We start from the raw sequence: 18,183 nt of genomic DNA on the forward strand, positions 1-18,183 counted from the left end.
TATTTACATCTTGGGAGACAGATTTGCATATTCTTCCCATGTTCCCTTGCAGTGGAGCAACTATGGCTGTATAAGTCTCCACACACCTGAGAAGGTGGTCTCTCCCTAAGGATAGATGTTATCCCTATAATTATAATCTGATGGAGAGTACAGGTTTCCACTACTGTCTATGTGAGTTGTGAACCCTGTGTGGTCTTCTCAGAAATCAGAAACTTGTGTTACTTTGCATTACTGAAACCCAAAAGCCTTCACGTGATTTCCTTTCTTGACTTCACTTGATAAATTAGGCAGTCTTCCTGAAATGTGTGAATCTGAGATCATTATTTGTAATAACTATGCTTCATTATTGAGATTTATTTCATACACACACTTATTGGTACATTATAATGATTCCTTTTTATAAAGACTGGAACAAATAGTTTTTTCTATTGAAAGGCAAATTGGAAGGAGAAAGTGAAGAACACGTAGGAAAGAATTTTTGCAATCTCTGCAAAATCTGGATTTTTGTTGAAAAACAATCTAGGTTTTTTGTGATTTAAAAATTGCAGCAAAATACTTGAGAAAAAAAATAAAAAAACCTCCTTAGGCTAAAGCCCCATGTTGCAAAAATGCATCATTTTGGATATGGAAGAAACGCCACAGCAAAGTGAATGGGATTCTGGCTAAGACCATCCGCACATTGCAGAAAAAAATCTGCATGCTTGCGTTTTTGGAAATCACAGAATATCAAGTATATTGTGGAAACGCTGGCGTTTTCCAAATATGTATAATAGGGAAAGAAAATCCGCAGAGGAAACTCTGCAAAGACGTAAGGGAAATCACTGCGGAAAAGAATGTGTGATACTTTCACTTTTTTATTTTTTTGCAGGTTTTTTTTTTTTTTTTTGCTGTGTTTTCACAATATGGGGCTTCAGCCTTGTACAGGACTATAGGGTGATTGTGAGATGTGTTATCCGATCACTCCATAGACCTCACATTCTACAGATGGGTCATCCTTCCTGGTCACTGTGTAACTGCAGGTTTCCTTATTTAAAATAGCTTCACAGTTCTCTTTATCATAATTGACTGGTATTTGCATCCTGTAAAAAAAAAAGACATGTCAATATATAACTGATATTCAATTTTAGGATTTATTTCAATATATATGTATGCTTAAATGGGACACAATTTGGATTTTTTGTGCATAAAGCTACACTTGGTCACACATCGTAGCTTTGGAAAGTTACATATTACAACAACTTAGTAGACACATCACACTATAACACCCTTTTAATTGGAGGCAGAGTCTGATTTCATTGTAATTTCTGTACATTACATATTGTAACATAATATTATATAATGGACAATTAAAAAAAGACAAAAAAGCAGCATCTAGTGAATTATAAAAAGTATATAATTTTCACGAGTAATAAAAGCTTTTCCAGCTTCAAACCAGGACGATGTGTGTAGAAAAAAAAAAATCTGCGGTAGATATATAAAATGTAACTTTTATTTTGATCCAAAAGCATAAAACGTTACATAGTAGAGATGAGCGAGTAGTACTCGATCGAGTAGGTGTTCGATTGAATACTACGGTATTCGAAATACTCGTACTCGATCGAGTATCACTCGCTGTTCGAATGGAAAAGTTCGATGCAGAACCAGCATTGATTGGCCGAATGCTATACAGTCGGCCAATCAACGCTGGTTCTTCTCCTACCTTTAGAAGTCTTCTCCGTGCAGCTTCCCCGCGGCGTCTTCCGGCGCTGAATTCACTCTGCCAGGCATCGGGCCTGGGCAGAGCCGACTGCGCATTCCCGCTTGTAGTGCGGACATGCGCAGTCGGCTCTGCCTAGGCCCGATGCCTGGCAGAGTGAATTCAGAACCGGAAGATGCCGCGGGGACGCTGCACAGAGAAGACTTCTCAGAGATTCCAGCCCGACCCTCACTCGTGGACTTGGTAAGTATAATTTGATCGAATGTTGCCTACCCCTGAAACAAGCATTTTCCCCCCATAGACTATAATGGGGTTCGATATTCGATTCGAGTAGTCGAATATTGAGGGGCTACTCGAAACGAATATCGAATCTCGAACATTTTACTGTTCGCTCATCTCTATTACATAGTAACTGTAGGGTTATTGACAGTCCATAGTAGCTACGTGTTTCGGGAACACCATGTCCCTTCCTCTTGGCTTAAACATCACACCACTCTGAATCCTTTTAAAACCATGTTTAGATCCGTAACTTCACCCTTCAACTCGTCATAAACATTTTAACTAATGAATATCCAGTCAATATATAATATAACATATCACAATATTGACCAAAAAATAATCATACAAACATAATCCTAATATACAGGAAAAATATAATATTCAAATTATTACAAAATCACAATTTTGAAGCCATAAACTACCGCATCAAAACCTCACATAAAACGCAGTCTGCAAAAACATTCATTACATATATAATTGAGTCCTACAAAGTATACACGTAACAATACAACCACCATTTACATTATGAAACCATTTCTAAAATACTGATAATGACAATAATCATGCCAACACAGATCTATTAGGGGTTAAATTCTATATGCCGTTAGAACATACATTACATTACATTACATAATTTTCTTACAAGATGCAGCTACCCGTGAAATTCTCAAGAGAGGAGTACGAGTTGTCGCAAGACGAGGTCAGGCAATTGGCACGAAACTATCACCTAGTTTGAAGCTGGAAAAGCTTTTATTACTTGTGGATATTAACAGGCCAAGTCTCCGTGCTTCCCAAGATCAGTGCATTTAACGTTGGATATGGTGAGCTGAAAAGATTATTGTTGTTTTTGAGTATGTATCATTTTCGCCCATAGCACTCAGCTGCTATCTGCTATGGGTGAATAAAGATACTCTTTTGGAATTCACTGGATGGTGCCTTTTCATGTTTTTTTGGATCATCTGTTTTTGAGAAGTGGTCTGACAAGGCTTTGCATCCTCTTGATATTAGGTTTTATACAATGATGCTTCTCACATATGCTTTTGCATTTTATAATACATAAGTTACAGCAAGTTATGAATGGTACGTAGTTTTGTACCTTGTGCAGTGCTGTATAAGGCTCCATTCACACAGAGTAACGCCAGGCGTCATTTGTGTGTAATTTGTGTGTCTTTTACGGCCGTCATAAAACGTTTACATAGAGTTCTATAGGAAAAGACGTCCGTAAATTACGGAGTCTTTTCCTATAGAACTCTATGTAAACGTTTTATGACGGCCGTAAAAGACACACAAATTACACACAAATGACGCCTGGCGTTACTCTGTGTGAATAGAGCCTAACTGTAAATATTGCAGAACAGTCCTTCCCATAAATGAAGATTACATTTAGATTTTTATTATTCACAAATTTACATATATGAGGGCCATAAAGGAGTCATTATACTGTATGAGGAGCATAGGGGGATATTATAGTGTGCAGGGGTCACTAATGAGAATTTTACTGTGTGGTGCCGCTTAGGGGACATTACATAGCTCCCAACCATCCCAGATCTGGAGGGACAGTCCCGATTTTACACTACTGTCCTGCCCTCCCAGATAGCATATGGTTTTTCCTGTTATGCCCCTGAAGTGTTTTGCTGTTAACAAACTATGTCAGGGTAGGGTAACGGATAAATGGTAGATGCTAAATCCTAGTGGGCTAAAGGACCTTTGATGACGTCATGACCATGTGATCGGACTCTGGTGTGATTGGAGCTATTCTGGATACTAAGGGACAGTGTGGCGTTACACAGAAAGGGAAAGCTGCTGGGAATGGAGATTACTGGAAGGTAAGGAGGAGAGAAGAGACAGCATGTGTAAGCAAAAGGGGGCAGATATAGGGGCAAGTAAACTGAAGGCAAATGAAGGGGTAATTAAATTGGGGGCAGATGAAGGGGGCAATTAAACTGGAGGAAGATAAAGGGGGACATTAAGGTGGTAGCAGATGAAGAGGGACATTAAACTGATGATAGATGAAGAGGAGACATTAAGCTGGTGGCAGATAAAGGGGAAAATAAATTGTGGCAGATGGAGGGGGGGCATTAAATTGGTGGCAGATGACAGGTGGAGGGGACATTAAAATGGGAACAGATGGAGGTGGCGACATTAAACTGGGGACAGATCGAGGAGTGGACATTAAACTGGGGGGCAGATGGAAGGTGACATTAAACTGGGGGCAACTGGAGGAGGACATTAAACCGTGTGGGGTAGCTGGAGGGGGACATGTCTGCCTCCAGTTTCCCCAAGTGTAATGTCCCTCTTCAACTACCCCCACTGTTTAATGTCAGCCTACAGCTGCCCTATAGTTTAATGCCCCCCTCTAGCTGCCCTAGTTTAATGTCCCCCACCAGTTGCCCAAGTTTAATGTCCCCTTCTAGATTCTGCCAGTTTAAACTGAGACATGAGGAGAAGGACTTAATACTGTTTGGCAATTGGAGGGGAACATTATAACGTGGAGCATATAATGTTAGGGTGACTGTAGGAGCATTATATTGTGCGGAGGCACATAGAAAAATGGATAAGAATGGGCGGAGTCAACGTAGGTTGGAGCTAAATTTGCTGCGGCGCGCATAGCATTTTGTTCCTCTTTCTGTCCTATGAAAGTTGGGAGTTATGGACATTATAATGTGTGGCAGGGGGAACTAAGGAGGTGCCATCACTTTATGTTATACATTGAAGAATACGATTGCTGAGTTGGGTAACAAAACGACTCAGTAGGAATGGGTTGGATCAAAGGGGACATAGAAGGAATTAGGGGCATGGATTCACATAAAAAAATATTTGCTATAGCACAAAAATACGTCTTCACGTCCTCTAAAAGTTTGGATGTATGTGTAAGTGATGGTGAAGGGGGACAATTATGCACTACATCTACCAATATTTTACAACAGCCCTAATATTACTGGTGACAAACTTTAAATAGGTTGTATGAGGCTAAAAACATCTCACGCCTCTATGAACTGCCAAATATTGGGGGTGAGCAGCCATACCATACACTAAACTTTCACAACATCTCTCCATCCTCATAGAGCACACACCTAGCGCCCCCTGGCAAATAGTTGATTCTTTCCGTGAAACTGCAGTTGGCCATGACAGTTATTCATTTCATAAAATGATGATTTGCATGCACCACCCTCCCTGATGTTCACATGCTGTAATAGTGTATTAAGCTTCATAAAACATCCCTTTTAAGTGAACAATATGCAAAATAGTCATATTGTTGGAAGACAGGAATAATTTACTGTCACCTAAATGTGACAATACTGTGAAAGGTGTCCATATCCAACTTCGTAAAAAATCTTCAGATATAACTAATTATTTTTGTACTAACTATTTTTATTTCATCCTCAGGGAAATTAAAGTAGATGTTTGAAAGCACCAAGAAGCTTTACAACTTACGTTGGACAACACTCCATACCACGTTTATGACAAGAGCATCTCTCGCAGCCTGAAGTCCAATCGGTGCCTATATCGTAAAATGCTCCTTTGTATTCACAGACTGTAAAATAGATTACATAAGATGAATTAAGAAAGTAAGCAGATTTAATAAAGGAGAAACCTACTGCCAAGTTCATTCTGAAGCTAAAGCCCCACGTAGTGAGCCGCAGCAAAAAATGCATAGCATATTTTTTCCGGCAGCATTTTTCAGAAAAAATCCGTAGAAATTTCCTCTGTGACTATTCTTTCTATTGTTCCTGTAGGTATAATAGACATGCTGCAATTTTCAAAAATGTGATTATCTTTGAAAATGCAGCTTTTTTGCTATGTTTTTTTCCTGCAATGTGTGGATGGGATTAGCCAGTATTCCCTCCACTTTGCAGGTAATGTTAAATGCAGTGTTTTCGCAATGTGGGGCCCCAGCCTATAGCGGTTATCCAAGCCTGGATATTGATGATCTATCCTTAAGATATCCTGAAAATCAACATCCCCACCAACCAGCTGTATGGAGCACATTCCCTTATCTCAGCAGCATGACACAGCCACTACACACTCAGAGCCATTTGCTTCCAGTTTTATAGACTGTGCAGATCTCAGCTGATCAATGGGGATGCCAGGTGTTGATCTTTGGCAGTATGTAACAAACAGCAGCTTGATGACCCACCTTGTCATTATACCAGTATGGGCAACCTCTAAGGGTGTTTTCTAATTAACCCCCATGCAAGATTTTGGGTGACCACCAGGTCACTACCTTTTGGAATGTTTCTGGTGTTGGTGACAGCTGGCTGTCCAGGCTGATACACTGGTGCAAAGTACCAGAGTTCAGATAGAGAGTGGTCAGGTGGAGGCAGGTAGAATACATGCATGGCCAGTTGACAGCAAAGGTACTAAAATCAGAAACAGTCTGAGGTCAGCAAAGATAGTCATAAGTGTAAAGAGATCAGTAGTCAGGAAGCTAATCAGAGGTGAAGCTAAGGATAGATATACAAGCTGGGGTCAAATGCACCGTAAAGTCAATTAGGAAGAGGAATACCATACAGCTATCATATTAGAAATTTTGCTCAGGCAGGATGTGGCTAGTGAAGTAAATATATGAATATATGGATTGGTAGGGATTGGATAGGGAAGGATTTTATCAACAGTGCATCAACGGTAGAAAGAAAGGAAATATATGTTCATGGCAGTGTAGTGGAGCAAGAACCATAAAACATTAACAAGTGAAACATATATATATATATACAGTCCTATGAAAAAGTTTGGGCACCCCTATTAATCTTAATCATTTTTAGTTCTAAATATTTTGGTGTTTGCAACAGCCATTTCAGTTTGATATATCTAATAACTGATGGACACAGTAATATTTCAGGATTGAAACGAGGTTTATTGTACTAACAGAAAATGCGCAATATGCATTAAACCAAAATTTGACCGGTGCAAAAGTATGGGCACCCTTATCATTTTATTGATTTGAATACTCCTAACTACTTTTTACTGACTTACTGAAGCACAAAATTGGTTTTGTAACCTCAGTGAGCTTTGAACTTCATAGCCAGGTGTATCCAATCATGAGAAAAGGTATTTAAGGTGGCCAATTGCAAGTTGTTCTACTATTTGAATCTCCTCTGAAGAGTGGCATCATGGGCTACTCAAAACAACTCTCAAATGATCTGAAAACAAAGATTGTTTTGGATACAAAAAGCTGTCTCAGAGATTTAACCTGTCAGTTTCCACTGTGAGGAACATAGTAAGGAAATGGAAGACCACAGGGACAGTTCTTGTTAAGCCTAGAAGTGGCAGGCCAAGAAAAATATCAGAAAGGCAGAGAAGAAGAATGGTGAGAACAGTCAAGGACAATCCACAGACCACCTCCAAAGAGCTGCAGCATCATCTTGCTGCAGATGGTGTCACTGTGCATCGGTCAACTATACAGCGCACTTTGCACAAATAGAAGCTGTATGGGTGAGTGATGAGAAAGAAGCCGTTTCTGCACGTACGCCACAAATAGAGTTGCCTGAGGTATGAAAAAGCACATTTGGACAAGGCAGCTTCATTTTGGAAACAAAAATTGAGTTGTTTGGTTATAAAAAAAGGCGTTATGCATGGCGTCCAAAAAGAAACAGCATTCCAAGAAAAACACATGCTACCCACTGTAAAATTTGGTGGAGGTTCCATCATGCTTTGGGGCTGTGTGGCCAATGCCGGCATCGGGAATCTTGTTAAAGTTGAGGGTCGCATGGATTCCACTCAGTATCAGCAGATTCTTGAGAATAATGTTCAAGAATCAGTGACGAAGTTGAAGTTACGCCGGGGATGGATATTTCAGCAAGACAATGATCCAAAACACCGCTCCAAATCCTCAGGCATTCATGCAGAGGAACAATTACAATGTTCTGGAATGGCCATCCCAGTCCCCAGACCTGAATATCATTGAACATCTGTGGAATGATTTGAAGCGGGCTGTCCATGCTCGGCGACCATCTAACTTAACTGAACTTGAATTGTTTGTCCAAAATACCTTTATCCAGGATCCAGGAACTGATTAAAAGCTACAGGAAGCGACTAGAGGCTGTTATCTTTGCAAAAGGAGGATGTACTAAATATTAATGTCACTTTTCTGTTGAGGTGCCCATACTTTTGCACCAGTCAAATTTTGGTTTAATGCATATTGCGCATTTTCTGTTAGTACAATAAACCTCATTTCAATCCTGAAATATTACTGTGTCCATCAGTTATTAGATATATCAAACTGAAATGGCTGTTATAAACACCAAAATATTTAGAACTAAAAATGATTAAGATTAATAGGGGTGCCCAAACTTTTTCATAGGACTGTATATATATATATATATATATATATATATATATATATATATATATATATATATATGTATATAAATATACAAATATTACTTCAAAAAAGAGACATTCTTATCAGTGTCTCAATGGCAGGGGTTTTACCTGTGGTAGCAACACAATCCAGAAAACGCTTTAGCAATGGGCCTCTTTTAATGTGGGCAGCAAGTCTCCCAGTCAATACTGTGATCAATAGTAGTACACCTTTCATTTTTAGTTTGCACAGTGCATTTCTGATAAACAATGCATCCATTTTAATATAAAAAATACATGCTTTTTTTGAGAAACCATATGTGGTCTTTAAAATCACATCTGATTTTTATATAAAATGCGTGAATTTTTGCTGCAAAAAATGCATCTTAATTCTGAATTAGTGAATTTTGAATGCATATAGGGGGATGTCAAAATATATTTATTTTTTAGTTTCTTACCTCTTTTTCTTGTTTTCAGATCAGCTTTCAGATCATCTGTGTAGCACTGAGCACTAGAGAGTGCAACAGAGATAGTGAGCACAACACCCAGAACCAAAAGGACTTTCTGCAAGGAAAAATAAAGAAGACTTTGGAACACATTTAATACTTTCTTTGTTTTAGACAAAAATTAGACTAGACATTTTTAAAATGCTTCAGATTATCTCAATGACTGGCACATCATTAGACTAGCTAGCAGTGGCATAAGTAAAGTTTTTTTGGGCCCTTCATAAAGCACATTCTTGATAGTGGCGGTTACAGGCACTGAAGCGATATCTCAGATACTTGAAAGAGGTACAGCTTAAGTACCACAACTGCAGTTATCAAGAATATAGCATGTAAACAATACTGAGACAGATTACATGCTCTGCAGTTGACCCCACTCAGTATTACATGCTCCACAGTGGACCCCACACAGTATTACATGCTCCACAGTGGACCCCAAACAGTATTACGTGCTCCACAGTCGCCCCCAAACAGTATTATGTTCCTTTTCTACTCTGAGATGCAGTCTGCATAGGTGCATGCTAGCACTGAGACTGGACTTCAGCGGCCGTCCATCCAGCTTCTAGGAGGAGAGATTACTTGCCCCAAGCTCATCCAGAGACAGCCCTGAGAAGGGAGTTCAGCTGTCTGGATTTTTGGAATTCGTACCAGGAGCAGCAGTGGAGGACAATGACAGTTGAGTTGACTTGGCCTAAACAAAGATAACTAGATCCCTGTCAGAACTCCCTGCACTACCATCCCCAGTATCCATAGCTGGGAGAGGCACGAGATGAGTGGTAATTGGAGAAGTTTGCCATAGGCACCCTCCTAAAACCAAGGCTGGGGAATTGAACATTGTGGTACTACTACCCCCATTTGGAAGCTGCTACTGTAACTGTCTTCAGTTGCTGCAATAAAGCTGTGATCCTGTTCAACTGCAACCACTGGCTACCTGAGTTGTGCCTGCTTCACCATCAGGATCCTTCCAAAAACCATCACACTGGCTCAGAGAGGATAGGTCCTGTCTCCAACTGGAAGCGTCCTGGGGGAAACTATTAGTACAATCTAGTAGTACTACCTACTACCTCAGTGGTGCCTGGCCCAGGAGCGGGGCTGGGGTGCATGGCTGAGTTTGCTCGACCTAGAAGAGGGAACATCATCTGTCACTACTACTGTCACATCCTCTAGTTCCCTGCATCTGGGTTGTGGCATACTGAGCTGGTAAAAACAGATTCTATGGAACAGTTCTGGGGTAACTTGGATCCATCGTTGCATTGTGGTGCCTCCTTGCTATTTCATTGTCACTGTCCCTATAGTTCTGCTCCATCTTAAGACCAGGTTTTCTATACCTTGTCATGTTGTTACTATCCTTTGTGTATTTTGTCTTATATATGTACCCGACCTATGGACCTCCCCTATTCATGTCAATCCCAGTGGATTCATACAGTTTTGTTAAATTAAGGATTTGTAACACCATTTTCCCCATGCGTGGTGATCCTTTTGCTGTTATAATGTCTGATTTGTTGCATGCATTCAATAAAACTTATTTTTTGTATTGTTTCATTATCCCAAAACACTAGCCTCCCTAGCTCAGCAGTATACTAGTAGATAGTGGACTTACCATCATAGCTGTCGCAGGACAAATGCTTCAGGTATGAATCTCGGAGTGCTCAGAGGACACTATTTATATCATGTGAGTGACAGTAATTAATTATCTGACATATAATACGTTTACTAAGAGATTAGGAAAATCTGAAACGTGCTATATCCTTAAGCAATTGCTATAGCAGTTGTGTATGCATTGGGTGTGTATCTACAGGTAATAATATAGAGTTTTTCTGGGAAGCTAAGTCGAATGATGGAGTTCATAATGTAATGATGTTAAAGTTGACAAAGTGGTAAATAAGAAAGGCTTCACTCTGTCAAACAGGCGTGTCTCTTACTTCCTCCAGTACCAGTGTTTAGTGCAGAACTTAATTCTAGTCTTTTGTCTTATTGACCAGAATGCCATGCAATGTTTTCTCTTCACACGCTGACTCATAATCCACTAATGTCTCCAAATATTTGAATGATATTGATCTGATTCCCATAGTCCATAAAGGACAAAGACTATTCTGTCAAAGATGATATGAGTAATTTACTACTGACTTTAATTTATTAATCATACAACCCAAATTTTTTTTATGAAAGTGTATATGCAAAATTCAGGAAGGCCTACAACCTCCAATAACACTATCACCACACCACCATCTGAACTGTATCCCCCTCTCCTTCTGTCTCTACCCCCTTCCCCCATAGATTGTAAGCCCCACCGTGCCAGTTGGTCACTGTTAGTATTATATCTACCTGTATATTTTGTGTATTGTATGTAAACCCCCAAATGTAAAGCACCATAGAATTAATATAATAATGTACAGCACCATGGAATTAATGGCGCTATATAAATAAACAATAATAATAATAATAATTAGAGATGAGCGAACAGTAAAATGTTCAAGGTTCGATATTCGTTTGGAGTAGCCCCTCAATATTCGACTACTCGAATCGAATATCGAACCCTATTATAGTCTATGGGGGGGAAATACTCGTTTCAGGGGTAGGCAACGTTCGATCAAATTATACTTACCAAGTCCACGAGTGAGGTTTGGGCTGGAACCTCCGTGCAATCTTCTCCTTGAAGTGTCCCCGTGGCATCTTCCGGCTCTGAATTCACTCTGCCAGGCATCGGGCCTGGGCAGAGCCAACTGCGCATGCCCGCACTACAAGCGGACATGCGCAGTCGGCTCTGCCCAGGCCCGATGCCTGGCAGAGTGAATGAAGAGCTGGAAGACGTCGTGGGGAAGCTGCACGGAGAAGACTTCTAAAGGTAGGAGAAGAACCAGCGTTGCTATTATCAATCAACTCTGGCACAAAAAGAGCTATAATGTTGCACACTTTGATGTGTCCTGGCTAGGGTTGAGCGATCGGGATCGGAAAAGATCGGATTCCGATCGTCGATCGAGTAAATTTCACGATCGAGATCGGAATTCTGACCCGATCTTTTCCAGTGGGATCGAGATCGGAGGTTATCTCAAGATCGGCTCAACCCTAAAAGTGAATTTTCCCATAGAAAAGCATTGACTAGGGCTGAAGATCGGGATCGGAAAAGATCGGATTCCGATCGGCGATCGAGCAAATTTCACGATCGAGATCGGGATCAAGATCGGCTGGAAAATGATTGGAAATCGGATTTTAAAATCGATCTTGAAATCTCAAGATCGGCTCAACCCTAGTCCTGGCACATTTTGAGATACGTTTTTTAGATTAAATTTTTCTGACTTTTTGTGCCAAACTGAAAAAATTTTGCTTAAAATTGTGGGCCAAAGTATGCAATTAATAGGTAATATAAATTTTGACTACTCGGTCTAAAGAAGTACCAGATTTATCATCCAGCATCAACCACTGTGATAAATCTGACGCAAATTGTCTTTCTAAATTTATACTATCCATCTCTAAGTAAGTGTGGGCCAAGATAATTATGAATGTTCTGATTACAAAATTACAAAAACCTTCACCTTCCATAGAACAAATGTTGACGCCGCCCGAGGCGAACGACAGAAAATCGCCCCCCCCCGGAGGAGGGGGCGGACCGGAGGGGGCGTGGCGGAGCGAAGGGGGTGGGGCGGAGCAAAGGGGGTGGGGCTTAGCGGCGTTTGCAGGCAGAGAGCAGGCACGGAGAGGACCTGCTCTCTGCCTGAGTGTGAGGGGAGGCTGCTGGAGCAGCGCTGCTCCAGCGGCCTCCCCAATCCACCGCTCAGTGCTAAGCCAGTCCAGCTTGTCCTGGACTGGCTTAGGTAAGCAAAAATGCCGCCCTCCCTGGGGCCCTGGCATAGCGCCACCTGAAGCAGTCGCTTCAGGTCGCCTCATGGGAGGTGCGGCTCTGATGAGAGCCTGAAACATGGGTCCTTACTGTATGGTTACCTTTAAGGAAAAATATCTTTGTATCGTGTTAGCCAGTGGATATGAAATAAAAATATTTTGGAGAAGTCTTCAGTAGTTGATACCTTTATTAATGGTTAACTTAAAAAATGATGACATATTGCGAGCTTTCGGGATAACTAAACTGATCCCTTCATCAGGCTGGTACACTCACCGGCCACTTTATTAGGTACACCTGTCCAACTGCTCGTTAACACTTAATTTCTAATTAGCCAATCACATGGCGGCAACTCAGTGCATTTAGGCATGTAGACATGGTCAAGACAATCTCCTGCAGTTCAAACCGAGCATCAGTATGGGCAAGAAAGATGATTTGAGTGCCTTTGAATGTGGCATGGTTGTTGGTGCCAGAAGGGCTGGTCTGAGTATTTCAGAAACTGCTGATCTACTGGGATTTTCACGCACAACCATCTCTAGGGTTTACAGAGAATGGTCCGAAAAAGAAAAAACATCCAGTGAGCGGCAGTTCTGTGGGCGGAAATGCGCTGTTGATGCCAGAGGTCAGAGGAGAATGGCCAGACTGGTTCGAGCTGATAGAAAGGCAAAAGTGACTCAAATAGCCACCCATTACAACCAAGGTAGCCAGAAGAGCATCTCTGAATGCACAGTACGTCGAACTTTGAGGCAGATGGGCTACAGCAGCAGAAGACCACACCGGGTGCCACTCCTTTCAGCTAAGAACAGGAAACTGAGGCTACAATTTGCACAAGCTCATCGAAATTGGACAATTGAAGATTGGAAAAACGTTGCCTGGTCTGATGAGTCTCGATTTCTGCTGCGACATTCGGATGGTAGGGTCAGAATGTGGCGTCAACAACATGAAAGCATGGATCCATCCTGCCTTGTATCAACGGTTCAGGCTGGTGGTGGTGGTGTCATGGTGTGGGGAATATTTTCTTGGCACTCTTTGGGCCCCTTGGTACCAATTGAGCATCGTTGCAACGCCAAAGCCTACCTGAGTATTGTTGCTGACCATGTCCATCCCTTTATGACCACAATGTACCCAACATCTGATGGCTACTTTCAGCAGGATAATGCAATGCCATGTCATAAAGCTGGAATCATCTCAGACTGGTTTCTTGAACATGACAATGAGTTCACTGTACTCCAATGGCCTCCACAGTCACCAGATCTCAATCCAATAGAGCATCTTTGGGATGTGGTGGAACGGGAGATTCGCATCATGGATGTGCAGCCGACAAATCTGCGGCAACTGTGTGATGCCATCATGTCAATATGGACCAAAATCTCTGAGGAATGCTTCCAGCACCTTGTTGAATCTATGCCACGAAGAATTGAGGCAGTTCTGAAGGCAAAAGGGGGTCCAACCCGTTACTAGCATGGTGTACCTAATAAAGTGGCCGGTGAGTGTATAACACAATGTCTGAAGGCAAGCCTATTTATACAGGAATAGAGTGTTAGATGCAAAATAGACTTAGATAATGTGAATACAGTCCTATACATGGACATCTTTGAGCAATTATCTTCACAGTTACCACATCACAAGGGAGTGTTGTCACTTTCACCAAGACATGGTGACTTTCCATACGTCACAAATGCCCCTGAGCGGAGTTCATGCGGCATTTACAGAAGAACGTATGGCAAGCAAAAGGTTGTGGCCCCCACGGTCATCAGATCTAATGGTGTGTGACTTTTATCTGTGGGGTTACATGAAGGGCAAACTATATGAATCTAAACCCCAGACATTGCTGAAACTGAAAAAGCAAATTGAAAATCACATCTGGGATATTAAATACGTGATGTTATAGAATGTGTTTCCGAATATGATAAGACTTTAAATAACTACTAGCAGAAAATGCTTCTCAACATCTACTGTAATGCGTAAGTACATTCTTCCATTATCATGGTTCTGAAAAAAATAAAAATAAAAATAATATATATATTGTGGGGATTCACTCAGGTAGATGTTCAGTAGCAGTGCAGGAAACAGGGACACAGACACTGGATTGCACACGAGTTCAGGCTTTATTCACTTGTAGTGCGTACACTGCCTTTGCTAAGGCACAAATAACAAAAACAAACACCATCTCGGCTGAGAACTGACTTAAACATAGGAGCACTTTTCCCCGACTATACAGGAGACTGGCTACCAGTCTCCCACCTTGGCAACAACAACGGGTGGCACAGTACCTGCTTTGGAGGTCCGGTCTGGACAGGTCAGCTCTGTCAGTGTGGTGCCACCCTGCTAGTCTTCACACTCAGATTATTATTAGGGCCTGATTAGTCAGCTGACCTCCCTGGTGTGAATCTTTACCATACACCCTTTAGGTGCCTGACTGGAATGCACCTGTCTACCCAGACCACACCCTTCACTCTCTCACATCCCCCCCCCCCCTCCTCAGTTCTGACCCCTCGGGGCAAACTCCAGCCACCAAACAATAAATTTGGGACAAGGCATCCGCATTGCCTTGCAGTTTCCCGGCAATGTGCTCCACTGTAAACCTAAAGTTTTGAAGTGACAAGAACCAACTAGTCACCCTGGCATTCTTGTCCTTGGTCCTGCTCATCCAAGTGAGGGGAGAGTGGTCGGTCACTAAACGGAACTGCCTCCCAAGCAGATAGTACCTCAGGGCCTCTAATGCCTCTAATCTATTTTATGGCCAGACACTCCTTCTCCACTATGCTGTAATTCTTTTCTGCTGGCGTGAGTTTCCTGCTCAGGTAGGTGACTAGATGTTATTCTCCATTCACCTCCTGAGACAGGACAGCTCCCAGCCCTACATCTGATGCATCCGTCTGGACCACAAACTCCCTCCTAAAGTTGGGCGTAATGAGGACAGGCGATCCACACAAGGCCACCTTTAGCGCCTGAAAAGCATTTTCAGCCTGGTCATTCCACTGCACCATAACGGACATTTACCCTTTAGGAGGTCCGTCAGGGGAGCAGATACCGTGGCAAAGTTGGGTATAAACCACCTGTAATAGCCAACTATGCCCATGAATGATCTATCTTGTTTGGTGCTCAGAGGTCGAGGCCATTCCCGGATAGCGTCGACCTTGTTGACCTGGGGTTTGATTATACCACGGCCAATCACATACCCCAAAGCATCAAAGCATACTTTTTGAGGTTGGCAGTCAGACCGGCTGCTCTCAAAGAATCCACTACAGCTTGTACCTTAGTCAAATGATTCTCCCAGTCATTGCTGAAAATGATGATGTCATCCAGATACGCTGAGGCGTACTTTCTATGAGGTTTCAACACTATGTCCATTAACCGTTGGAATGTAGCTGGGGCCCCATGGAGCCCGTACGGTAACATGACATAGTGAAAAAGTCCCTCAGGGGTGATAAAGGCAGTCTTTTCTTTGGTGCTATCTGTCAGGGGTACCTGTCAATATCCCTTAGTGAGATCAAGTGTAGAGAAGTATCGGGCCCCTCCCAGCCTCTCAATAAGTTCGTCTACCCGAGGCGTGGGGTAGGCATCAAACTTACAAACCTCATTTAGTTTCCTGTAGTCATTGCAGAAACGCAATGTCCCATCTGGTTTGGGTACTAGAACAATGGGACTGGCCCATTCACTTTTGGACTCCTCAATGACTCCTAATTTTAACATTTTCTGCACCTCCCCTGAAATGGCTTGTCGGCGAGCCTCGGGGACCCGGTAAGGCTTCATCCGCACTTTCACATGGGGCTCAGTAACAATATCATGCTTGATTAGAGATGTACGCCCGGGTTGCTCAGAGAACACATCTGTATTCCTAGCTACAAACTGAACCTGCTGCACACTCAGCTCTGCTGCATCGGACTGCTACATCGGACACTGCTACATCGGGCCGCGCGCTCAGCATGACTACTCCAGAGATGCAGCCAAGCAGAGCGCACACCAAGCACTGCTACATTGGAGATGAAGCAGAGCTGTCCGTTCGCTGAGCTTGGCTACTCCGGAGTAGCAGAGCTGAGCGCATGGCCCGATGTAGCAGTGCTGGCCAATGTAGCAGTCCAATGTAGCAGTCCGATACAGAAGAGCTGAGTGTGCAGCAGGGTTCAGCTGAACCTGCTGAACACTCAGCTCTGCTGCATCTGATGTACCAGTGCTGAGTGTGAGCTGAACCTGCTTCACACTCTGCTCTGCTGTATTTGATGTAGCAGTGCTGAGTGTGCGCTGAACCATGCTGCACATTCAGCTTTGCTGCATCTCTGTGTGTGCTGAGCTCTGCCGCTTCTCCGTGTAGCAGTGCTGTGTCAGCACTGCTACATCTGAGATCGGACCACAATGGAAACTGCTGTGGATGAATCTTAAACTCCGCCACCTTCAGCAGAACCAGCCTTGATTGGCCGAATGCTGTACACTGGCCAATCAACGCCGGTCAATGCATTCCTATGGGAAAAAGTCAGCTCGCGCATATCGCAAGCTGACAGGGATCCTGACCAGATAGAGCCCCAAAGAGCTGGGTGAGTAACATTCCCCCTAAATAAAGGTAATCCCTAGCTAACCCTGCCTGTAGATCTGTCCCTTTCTCACAGTCACATAGTTCACATTCTCAAATTAATGGAATGTTAAACTCACCATTCGTCTAAAGTGGAGGTCACCTGATTTCAGCCGCCAATTCCTTTTTCCGATTTTTTTCAATGCCTCCGTTGTTGTAGTTCCTGTCCCATCTCCCCTGCACAGTTATTGGTGCAAAAAACGCGCCAGGGAAGGTGGGAGGGAATACAAATTTTTACTGTGTTTGCCTCGTGGTATTCGATTGTAATTGAATACCTTGAACGGCCTGATATTCGATCGAATAGGTATTCGATTGAACGGTGTTTGCTTATCTCTACTACTAACCCGTCTGTCTGGGGATGGTAAACAGATGTACACAACTGTTTGATATTAAAAAGTTTACACAATTCCCTGGTGACTTTAGACATGAACGGGGTACCCTGATCTGTGAGGATCTTCTTGGGTAGTCCCACTCGGCAAAATATGGCGAACATCTCTTTGGCTATCAATTTTGCTGACGTGTGCCGTAGAGGGATGGCTTCAGGATATCGGTTAACATAGTCCATGACTACCAGAATATGCTGATGCCCTCGAGCGGACTTAACTAAAGGACCTACCAAGTCCATGGCAATCCTTTCAAAGGGCACCTCAAGAATGGGCAGAGGTACCAGGGGGTTTCAAAAATGTGCCATGGGGGCATGCTGCTGGTAGTCTGGACATGTTTCACAAAACACTTTAACCCCATGGTATACCCCCGGCCAATAAAAAAGCTGTAATATGCGGTCCAACGTTTTTGTGGCACCTAGGTGACCCCCTAGCACATGCTTATGTGCCAACTCCAGCACCATCTGGCAATAAGGCTGGGGTACCAGTAATTGCTCTAAGATCTCGCCTCGCACCCTGTCAACTCGGTGTAACAACTCCTGGTTGACAACCATGCTGGGGAACACCTCATCAACGCCTGGGCGCTGAGATGCACCATTGATAACACTAACAGTTTC

At 42.7% G+C, this 18,183-nt stretch overlaps 1 protein-coding gene across 1 annotated transcript; it reads right to left on the reverse strand.

The window, feature by feature from the left end:
* Positions 1–904: 904 nt before the first annotated feature.
* LOC142219197 (beta-microseminoprotein-like) lies at positions 905–17,748 on the reverse strand. Its single transcript, XM_075288150.1, has 5 exons — positions 17,622–17,748; positions 10,379–10,386; positions 8,734–8,839; positions 5,411–5,510; positions 905–1,079 (listed from the first exon to the last, which is right to left on the reverse strand). The coding sequence occupies exons 1-5, from the start codon at positions 17,746–17,748 to the stop codon at positions 950–952; spliced, it is 471 nt and encodes a 156-aa protein (XP_075144251.1). The 3' UTR covers positions 905–949.
* Between the last annotated feature and the right edge of the window lie 435 nt (positions 17,749–18,183).

The sequence above is a fragment of the Leptodactylus fuscus genome, chromosome 10, assembly GCF_031893055.1.
Source record: "Leptodactylus fuscus isolate aLepFus1 chromosome 10, aLepFus1.hap2, whole genome shotgun sequence".
Taxonomy (NCBI): Eukaryota; Metazoa; Chordata; class Amphibia; order Anura; family Leptodactylidae; genus Leptodactylus; species Leptodactylus fuscus.

Bases quoted from the DNA above. Each gene is read 5' to 3' on its own strand.
- LOC142219197 (XM_075288150.1), bottom strand. From the start codon at position 17,748: ATGGACTATGTTAACCGATATCCTGAAGCCATCCCTCTACGGCACACG. The intron at 5,511-8,733 runs GTAAGAAACTAA...TCTATTTTACAG, and splicing joins TCTGAAAACAAGAAAAAGAG to TCTGTGAATACAAAGGAGCA. The intron at 1,080-5,410 runs GTAAGTTGTAAA...TTTTTTTTACAG, and splicing joins GGTATGGAGTGTTGTCCAAC to GATGCAAATACCAGTCAATT.